Source organism: Salmo salar, unplaced genomic scaffold, assembly GCF_905237065.1.
Source record: "Salmo salar unplaced genomic scaffold, Ssal_v3.1, whole genome shotgun sequence".
Taxonomy (NCBI): Eukaryota; Metazoa; Chordata; class Actinopteri; order Salmoniformes; family Salmonidae; genus Salmo; species Salmo salar.
In genome coordinates, this window is record NW_025549226.1 from 94619 (window position 1) to 105642 (window position 11024).

General features: G+C 45.4%; 1 protein-coding gene across 1 annotated transcript in view; it reads right to left on the reverse strand.

The window, feature by feature from the left end:
• LOC106591664 (B-cell receptor CD22) overlaps nucleotides 1–8095 on the reverse strand; it is a 29666-nt gene extending 21571 nt beyond the window's left edge. Inside the window, exon 1 of the mRNA XM_045713126.1 lies at nucleotides 7995–8095. Within this exon, the coding sequence (XP_045569082.1) occupies nucleotide 7995 (1 nt within the window). The 5' untranslated portion in view covers nucleotides 7996–8095. The remainder of the gene's footprint in view (nucleotides 1–7994) is intronic.
• Between the last annotated feature and the right edge of the window lie 2929 nt (nucleotides 8096–11024).

Consider the following 11024-nt stretch of genomic DNA (forward strand, 5'->3'; position numbering starts at 1 on the left):
GGGTACTGGTACAGAGTCAATGTGGAGGCTATATACAGGGGGTACCGGTATAGACTCAATGTGCGGGGGCACTGGTTTGTCAAGGTAATTGAGGTAATATGTACATGTAGGTAGAGGTAAAGTGACTGTGGATAACTGGGTAGAAGAAGGTGTTGCAGCCAGTGTCAAAGCCCAAGGTAGTCAAGTCTTGTTTTTTTGTAGACCCAGCCTTCAACAAGTGACACAGGGGGTACCGAGGCTTTCGACTCTGTCAATCACCACATCCTCATCGGCAGACTCAATAGCCTTGGTTTCTCAAATGATTGCCTCGCCTGGTTCACCAGCTACTTCTCTGAAAGAGTTCAATCTGTCAAATCGGATGGCCTCTGGTAGTTCTATGGGGGTGCCACAGGGTTCAGTTATTGGGCCAACTCTTTTCTCTGTGTACATCAATGATGTCTCTCTTTCTGCTGGTGAGTCTCTGATCCACCTCTACGCAGACGACACCATTCTGTATACTTCTGGCCCTTCTTTGGACACTGTGTTAACACTGTGTTAACAACCCTCCAGACGAGCTTCAATGCCATACAACTCTCCTTCCTTGGCCTCCAACTGCTCGTAAATACAAGTAAAACTAATGCATGCTCTTCAACCGATCGCTGCCTGCACCTAACCCGCCCGTCCTTACTTAGAATATGTGGACAACTACAAATACCTAGGTGTCTGGTTACACTGTAAGCTCTCCTCCCAGACTCACATCAAACATCTCCAATCCAAAGTTAAATCTAGAATTGGCTTCCTATTTCACAACAAAGCATCCTTCACTCATACCGCCAAACATACCCTTGTAAAACTGACCATCCTACCGATCCTCGACTTCGGCGATGTCATTTACAAAATAGCCTCCAATACCCCACTCAATAAACTGGATGCAGTCTATCACAGTGCCATCCGTTTTGTCACCAAAGCGCCATATACTACCCACCACTGCGACGTGTACGCTCTCGTTGGCTGGCCCTCGCTTCATACTCGTCGCCAAACCCACTGGCTCCAGGTCATCTACAAGACCCTGCTAGGTAAAGTCCCCCCTTAATTCAGCGCACTGGTCACCATAGCAGCACCCACCTGTAGCACGCGCTCCAGCAGGTATATCTCTCTGGTCACCCCCAAAGCCAATTCCTCCTTTGGCTGTCTCTCCTTCCAGTTCTCTGCTGCCAATGACTGGAACGAACTACAAAAATCTCTGAAACTGGAAATACTTCTCTCCCTCACTAGCTTTAAGCACCAGCTGTCAGAGCAGCTCACAGATCACTGCACCTGTACATAGCCCATCTATAATTTAGCCCAAACAACTACCTCTTCCCCTACCATATTTATTTATTTATTTATCTCCTTTGCACCCCATTATTTCTATTTCTACTTTGCACTTTCTTCCACTACAAATCTACCATTCCAGTGTTTTACTTGCTATATTGTACTTACTTTGCCACCATGGCCTTTTTTTGCCTTTACCTCCCTTATTTCACTTCATTTGCTCACATTGTATATAGACTTATTTTTCTACTGTATTATTCACTGTATGTTTGTTTTACTCCATGTGTAACTCTGTGTTGCTGCTTTGCTTTATCTTGGCCAGGTCGCAATTGTAAATGAGAACTTGTTCTCAACTTGCCTACCTGGTTAAATAAAGGTGAAATAAAAATAATTACATTGTTTAAGTTTCTTTCCCACGAGATTAGGCTTAGAGAAGAGGTATCGTGTGGCCACAGCTTTGTATGTGGAACTTTCCCAGGAAATCAGACACTCTTTTTAAAGAGTACATCAATACCTCCTTGAGAGGCGAGCAAATGGCTTCAGGATATCCTGCATCAGCCACAGATCAAGAGAGCAAAGACAGATACATTCAGGACTATCATGAAAAGGGAGCATACGTCTTGACCCTGACAGAATAGAGGTCATCAAAGCCAAAAGAAATGTGTGTAAACTTCTCTTGAACAGTTTCTGGGGCAAATTTGCTCAGAGAAGTAATATATTAACATCAATCATTAAAGATCCCGAATAATTATTGTAATACATTTTTTTCAGACCAATATGTAATTACTAATTTTTAGTTCTTGAATCAAGACATAGCTCTGGTGTAATGGAGACGTAACAAGAAGAGGGTTCTACCAGCTCCTACCACGGCCTATGGACTATACACCCTCATGGAGCAGCTGCAGAGGAGGGTTCTACCAGCTTCTACCACGGCCTATGGACTATACACCCTCATGGAGCAGCTGCAGAGGAGGGTTCTACCAGCTTCTACCACGGCCTATGGACTATATACCCTCATGGAGCAGCTGCAGAGGAGGGGTCTACCAGCTTCTACCACGGCCTATGGACTATATACCCTCATGGAGCAGCTGCAGAGGAGGGGTCTACCAGCTTCTACCACGGCCTATGGACTATATACCCTCATGGAGCAGCTGCAGAGGAGGGTTCTACCAGCTTCTACCACGGCCTATGGACTATATACCCTCATGGAGCAGCTGCAGAGGAGGGGTCTAACAGCTTCTACCACGGCCTATGGACTATATACCCTCATGGAGCAGCTGCAGAGGAGGGGTCTACCAGCTTCTACCACGGCCTATGGACTATATACCCTCATGGAGCAGCTGCAGAGGAGGGGTCTACCAGCTTCTACCACGGCCTATGGACTATATACCCTCATGGAGCAGCTGCAGAGGAGGGTTCTACCAGCTTCTACCACGGCCTATGGACTATATACCCTCATGGAGCAGCTGCAGAGGAGGGTTCTACCAGCTTCTACCACGGCCTATGGACTATATTCCCTCATGGAGCAGCTGCAGAGGAGGGGTCTACCAGCTTCTACCACGGCCTATGGACTATATACCCTCATGGAGCAGCTGCAGAGGAGGGTTCTACCAGCTTCTACCACGGCCTATGGACTATATACCCTCATGGAGCAGCTGCAGAGGAGGGGTCTACCAGCTTCTACCACGGCCTATGGACTATATACCCTCATGGAGCAGCTGCAGAGGAGGGGTCTACCAGCTTCTACCACGGCCTATATACCCTCATGGAGCAGCTGCAGAGGAGGGTTCTACCAGCTTCTACCACGGCCTATGGACTATATACCCTCATGGAGCAGCTGCAGAGGAGGGGTCTACCAGCTTCTACCATGGCCTATGGACTATATACCCTCATGGAGCAGCTGCAGAGGAGGGGTCTACCAGCTTCTACCACGGCCTATGGACTATATACCCTCATGGAGCAGCTGCAGAGGAGGGTTCTACCAGCTTCTACCACGGCCTATGGACTATATTCCCTCATGGAGCAGCTGCAGAGGAGGGGTCTACCAGCTTCTACCACGGCCTATATACCCTCATGGAGCAGCTGCAGAGGAGGGTTCTACCAGCTTCTACCACGGCCTATGGACTATATACCCTCATGGAGCAGCTGCAGAGGAGGGGTCTACCAGCTTCTACCATGGCCTATGGACTATATACCCTCATGGAGCAGCTGCAGAGGAGGGGTCTACCAGCTTCTACCACGGCCTATTATATTCCCTCATGGAGCAGCTGCAGAGGAGGGGTCTACCAGCTTCTACCACGGCCTATATACCCTCATGGAGCAGCTGCAGAGGAGGGGTCTACCAGCTTCTACCACGGCCTATGGACTATATACCCTCATGGAGCAGCTGCAGAGGAGGGTCTACCAGCTCCTACCACGGCCTATGGACTATATACCCTCATGGAGCAGCTGCAGAGGAGGGGTCTACCAGCTTCTACCACGGCCTATGGACTATATACCCTCATGGAGCAGCTGCAGAGGAGGGGTCTACAGGCTTCTACCATGGCCTATGGACTATATACCCTCATGGAGCAGCTGCAGAGGAGGGGTCTACCAGCTTCTACCACGGCCTATATACCCTCATGGAGCAGCTGCAGAGGAGGGTTCTACCAGCTTCTACCACGGCCTATGGACTATATTCCCTCATGGAGCAGCTGCAGAGGAGGGGTCTACCAGCTTCTACCACGGCCTATATACCCTCATGGAGCAGCTGCAGAGGAGGGGTCTACCAGCTTCTACCACGGCCTATGGACTATATACCCTCATAGAGCAGCTGCAGAGGAGGGGTCTACCAGCTTCTACCACGGCCTATGGACTATATACCCTCATGGAGCAGCTGCAGAGGAGGGTTCTACCAGCTTCTACCACGGCCTATGGACTATATACCCTCATGGAGCAGCTGCAGAGGAGGGGTCTACCAGCTTCTACCACGGCCTATGGACTATATTCCCTCATGGAGCAGCTGCAGAGGAGGGTTCTACCAGCTTCTACCACGGCCTATGGACTATATTCCCTCATGGAGCAGCTGCAGAGGAGGGTTCTTTACCATGACACAGACTCTGTGGTAGATGTAAGCAAACCTGGTGATTGGAACCCCTCTCTCAGCAACTATTTGGGTGGTTTAATGAGTGAACTCGAAGATGGTGACCATATTATTTCAATAACATGATACAATTTAACATTTGTGACATTCTTTAAACATTTGATGTGAGCATACACATTGATTATAGAGTCTTAAAGGATATATACTTAAACACTTTTCTAACAAAACGATCTACTGTCCTATCATTACTTCTTAAATCATCATTATAAAGAGATACAACATCTTCAAAAGAAACTCCACGGGCTCTTTGGCCACAGGTAGAAAACACAGTGTTGACCACAGGTAGAATACACAGTGTTGACCACAGGTAGAATACACAGTGTTGACCACAGGTAGAATACACAGTGTTGACCACAGGTAGAATACACAGTGGTGACCACAGGTAGAATACACAGTGTTGACCACAGGTAGAATACACAGTGTTGACCACAGGTAGAATACACAGTGTTGACCACAGGTAGAATACACAGTGTTGACCACAGGTAGAATACACAGTGGTGACCACAGGTAGAATACACAGTGTTGACCACAGGTAGAATACACAGTGTTGACCACAGGTAGAATACACAGTGTTGACCACAGGTAGAATACACAGTGTTGACCACAGGTAGAATACACAGTGGTGACCACAGGTAGAAAACACAGTGGTGACCACAGGTAGAATACACAGTGGTGACCACAGGTAGAAAACAGTGTTGACCACAGGTAGAATACACAGTGTTGACCACAGGTAGAATACAGAGTGTTGACCACAGGTAGAATACACAGTGTTGACCACAGGTAGAATACACAGTGTTGACCACAGGTAGAAAACACAGTGGTAACCACAGGTTGTTGAAAGGTTATATTGTACTTCTTTGAAGCTGTAGTAGATCTTTGATCCATTTTTGTTTAAAAACTGTTTACTAAATGGGGGGAAATTAGAAAATGTGGGGGGAAAGCCGTAGGAATCCAAAAAAGTGAAATGAGAAAATCCGGGGGGGGAAAATGATGAGATTTTTCTACCTCCTTCGTCATCTTCTAATGTGACAGCTAACCAATGTTCACCAGGCAGGTGTTCAGCATGGGTATTGACAATGAACATGGCCGGTTGCTCCTGCCATTTCTCAATAGGTAGTTCATCACAAGCCCAAACTCCACAAAACAGTTTTCCGGTCAAGGGGTTCATGAGACCTTCTAGCTCTTGGGTATTCATGTTTTGATCAATGATCCTTAACACAGTGGGGGGGAAAGTATTTCATCCCCTGCTGATTTTGTACGTTTGCCCACTGACAAAGAAATGATCAGTCTATAATTTTAATGGTAGGTTTATTTGAACAGTGAGAGACAGAATAACAACAACAAAAATCCAGAAAAATGCACGTCAAAAATGTTATAAAATGGTTTGCATTTAAATGAGGGAAATAAGTATTTGACCCCTCTGCAAAACATGACTTAGTACTTGGTGGCAAAACCCTTGTTGGCAATCACAGAGGTCAGATGTTTCTTGTAGTTGGCCACCAGGTTTGCACACATCTCAGGAGGGATTTTGTCCCACTCCTCTTAGCAGATCTTCACCAAGTCATTAAGGTTTCGAGGCTGACGTTTGGCAACTCGAACCTTCAGCTCCCCTCCACAGATTTTCTATGGAGGTCACTCCAGGACCTTAATGTGCTTCTTCTTGAGCCACTCCTTTGTTGCCTTGGCCGTGTGTTTTGGGTCATTGTCATGCTGGAATACCCATCCATGACCCATTTTCAATGCCCTGGCTGAGGGAAGGAGGTTCTCACCCAAGATTTGACGGTACATGGCCCCGTCCAACGTCCCTTTGATGCGGTAAAGTTGTCCTGTCCCCTTAGCAGAAAAACACCCCCAAAGCATAATGTTTCCACCTCCATGTTTGACGGTGGGATGGTGTTCTTGGGGTCATAGGCATCATTCCTCCTCCTCCAAACACGGCGAGTTGAGTTGATGCCAAAGAGCTCCATTTTGGTCTCATCTGACCACAACACTTTCACCAGTTGTCCTCTGAGTCATTCAGATGTTCATTGGCAAACTTCAGACGAGCATGTATATGTGCTTTCTTGAGCAGGGGGACCTTGCAGTCGCTGCAGGATTTCAGTCCTTCACGGCGTAGAGTGTTACCATTTGTTTTCTTGGTGACTATGGTCCCAGCTGCCTTGAGATCATTGACAAGATCCTCCCGTGTAGTTCTGGGCTGATTCCTCACCGTTCTCATGATCATTGCAACTCCACGAGGTGAGATCTTGCATGGAGCCCCAGGCCGAGGGAGAGTTACCATGGTTATTATTATTTACAGGGACACTGAGGAGTCAACATAATGAACTCTAAACACTGGATAGAGGGGCTCAGTGAATGTGGAGGTGAATGTGATCAGGTGGGTCAGTGTGTCAGAGGAGGCTCTATAGAAGGACAGAGTGCCGGCTGACCAGTCCAGATACACTCCTACTCTGTGGGGGGCTGGAGGAGGGGACGTCTATGGTAGTGGGATGATTATTATGCCAGGCAGAGTATCTGTTTTCAGAGCAGAACAGACTCCAGGACTTGTCATTGTGTCCAAGACAACAGTCATCACCCCATCCTCTCCTGTTGATTCCTTTATATGTCACTCCTATATAAGCCCCTCTCCCACTCCACTCTACCTCCCAGTAACAGCGCCCAGTCAGACCCTCTCTACACAGCACCTGTCTCCAGTCCTCAAATCTCTCTGGGTGATCAGGATACGGCTGCTCCTCTGTCCTACATGTCACCTTTCTGTTCTCCTCAGACAGAGAGAGGAGTCTGTTTACTGTGTTTGGGTCCAGTGTGAGATCACAGACATCTGATGGATGAAACCAGACACAATATTAGAAATCATCATCATTCACATTAGAATGTTAACTCACTTTTCACTAATTCATTTAATGTAGATGTTTCTAGGTATCAAAAGGAGAAGTTAAGGTAACTTGAGACTTGTTGAATGATCACATGTTATACTGTATGGTAATATAAAAACACACTTATTCACATTAATTACACACACACACACACACACACACACACACAGTCAAAGCAACTCTTTGTAAACGCTGGTGTCCCTGATTTCTGCTTCTGTAGAACTACAGATGATATTTAATATGACCAAGTCAGTAATGATGGTGGACTTTGACTTAACTTGAATTAAGACTTATTCTTAGTCATATTCTTCACAGCAGTCAACACTCACATTTTCTAGGCCCAGGTTTCATTCTGTTCTCTCCACCATGTTCCACACTGTAGCAGTAAGCAGAAAAACAGACAGTCATTGAGGGATACACCTGAACTCTCTCACACACACACACACACACACACACACACACACACACACACACACACACACACACACACACACACACACACACACACACACACACACACACACACACACACACACACACACACACACACACACACACACACACACACACACACACACAGTTAGCATATAACTTTGTCCAAGTGGAGTTCAGAATGTTTGTCTTAACTAGCCTGAAAAGTCCAACATGTCTGATATGAACATTGACATAAACCCTCTACATACTTGAGTTTCTCCAGTCTGCAGTGTGGATCCTCCAGTCCAGCAGAGAGCAGTCTGACTCCTGAGTCTCCTGGGTGATTGTAGCTCAGGTCCAGCTCTCTCAGGTGTGAGGGGTTTGACCTCAGAGCTGAGACCAGAGAAGCACAGCCTTCCTCTGTGACTAGACAGCCTGACAGCCTGCAAAGAGTCAAATCAAATTAAAACCACACTGCTATTCTTTGGTGGTGAAAATAGTGGCAGTATATTTCTTCAACATATTCAGATATATCAGTCATGAAACCTGCCATATCTATTCAGAAATTAATGTATCATATTATAAATTACAAATTATCAAAGTATTGCCTGCAGATAGAAACATGAATAATACAAATATTTGAGAAGACTGACCAGACCAGTTTAAAAGCAGTTTCATATGAGGTGAGAGTATATAATGTCACCTTTTATATGAGGATATTTTCATTCATTTCTGTTTCACCATTTAGAAATAAAAGCACTTTATGTATCTTGTAATACACTATGAGTATTAAAATAGTCAAAAGATTAGTATTTGGTCCCATATTCTTTGACTGCAATGACTACATCAAGCCTGTGACTGCCATGATTGAGAAAGATCATGAATGATAATGAGTGAGAAAGTTACAGAGGCTACAACAAAACATGCTAACCTCTCACCATTACCAATAACAGAGGCTACAACAAAACATGCTAACCTCTCACCATTACCAATAACAGAGGCTACAACAAAACATGCTAACCTCTCACCATTACCAATAACAGAGGATACAACAAAACATGCTAACCTCTCACCATTACCAATAACAGAGGCTACAACAAAACATGCTAACCTCTCACCATTACCAATAACATAGGCTACAACAAAACATGCTAACCTCTCACCATTACCAATAACAGAGGCTACAACAAAACATGCTAACCTCTCACCATTACCAATAACAGAGACTACAACAAAACATGCTAACCTCTCACCATTATCAATAACAGAGGCTCATTCATCATCATTAACGATTCATTCATGTTTATTCATAATCATGGTATCATCCACATGAATGTAGAAGTGTTCAGAAACATCTTCTATTCTTACTGACAACACAAGTGAAGTGACTCCAAAATGACAGGACATTATTCACCATTAATTTACTATTAGGAAAAATATAATCTAAAACACAACCCAATTTAAAACTGTAAGCTTCACTGTCCAAACACATATGGTGTGGACTATGTGTGTCTGGTAAACACATGTGGATCTGGTGAACAGTTATCACTTGTTGACCAACTACAGGAATACTGACCTCAGAGTCTCCAGTTTACAGTGTGGATCCTCCAGTCCAGCAGAGAGCAGCTTCACTCCTGAATCCTTCAGGTCATTGTTGCTCAGGTCCAGCTCTCTCAGGTGTGAGGGGTTTGACCTCAGAGCTGAGACCAGAGAAGCACAGCCTTCCTCTGTGACTCCACAGCCTGACAGCCTGCAAAGAGATCATCATGACTTCACAAACACACTGTTAATTTAACACCAGTAGCGTAGAAGGACAATGGAAGATGCATTTGGTTCATATTCCCAAACAACATATAGATTCATCTTCTGTCTCCTAGAATTGTATGGTCATATTGTATTACTAGATTGAATATCTGATTCAATATGTTATTCAATATAATATTATATACATATTATAATACATATTTTTCTCTAAACATAATATTTCTTCCCGATGATTAGTTCTTAAATGTCATTTTATGTACTCACAGAGCAGCTCTGGAGGCTTTGACCACTGGCAGCAGCCTCAGAAGACCTTCCTCTGATCTGGAGAATTTCTTCAGGTCAAACACATCCAGCTCCTTTTCTGAAGTCAGCAACACAAAGACCAGAGCTGACCACTGTGCAGGTGACAGGTTGGGTTTTGAGAGACTTCCTGAGCTCAGGTAGCTTTGGATCTCCTCCACTAGAGAATGGTCATTCAGTTCATTCAGACAGTGGAACAGATTGATGCTCCTCTCTGGAGAGGGATTCTCCCTGATCTTCTCCTTGATGTACTTGACTGTTTCTTCATGGCTCTGTGAGCTGCTTCTTGTCTTTGTCAGTAGACCTCGTAAGTGCTTCTGATTGGACTCCAGTGAGAGGCCCAGAAGGAAGCGGAGGAAAAGGTCCAGGTTTCCTGTCTCACTTTGTAAGGCTTTATCCACAGCACTCTTGTAGAAAGAAACTTTAGGCTTGTCTCTGAACAGCGCAGAAAGGTTCCTGGACGTTGATTGCGGTTCGGACATTAGATTCTCATTGTTGTTGATGAATGAGAGGAACACATACACAGCAGCCAGAAACTCTTGAATGCTCAGATGTACAAAGCAGAACACCTTGTCCTGGTACAGCACACATTCCTCTTTAAAGAGCTGTGTGCACAATCCTGAGTACACTGAGGCTTCATTGACATCAATGCCAGCCTCTTTCAGGTCTTCTTCATAGAAAATCAGATTGCCATTCAGAAGCTGCTGAAAAGACAGTTTCCCAGTGACAGAATGCTCTCGTTATTCCAGTGTGGACCTGTCTCTTCTTTCCCAAGATACTTTTCATTCTTCTGTTTGGTATGAAACACCACAAGGTGTGTGTACATCTCAGTCAGAGTCTTGGGCATCTCTTCTCTCTTATGTTTCAGCATGTGTTCGAGGACTGTTGCAGAAATCCAACAGAAGACTGGAATGTGGCACATGATGTGGAGGCTCCTTGAAGTCTTTATGTGTGAGATGATTCTGCTGGCCAGGTCCTCATCACTGAATCTCTTCCTGAAGTACTCCTCCTTCTGTGGGTCATTGAACCCTCGTACCTCTGTCACCTGGTCAACACACCCTGAAGGGATCTTATTGGCTGCTGCAGGTCGGGTAGTTATCCAGAGGAGAGCAGAGGGAAGCAGATTTCCCTTGATGAGATTTGTCATCAGAACATCCACTGAGGTTGACTCTGTGACGTCACAACAGATCTTGTTCTTCTGGAAGTCTAGGGGCAGTCGGCACTCATCCAGACCA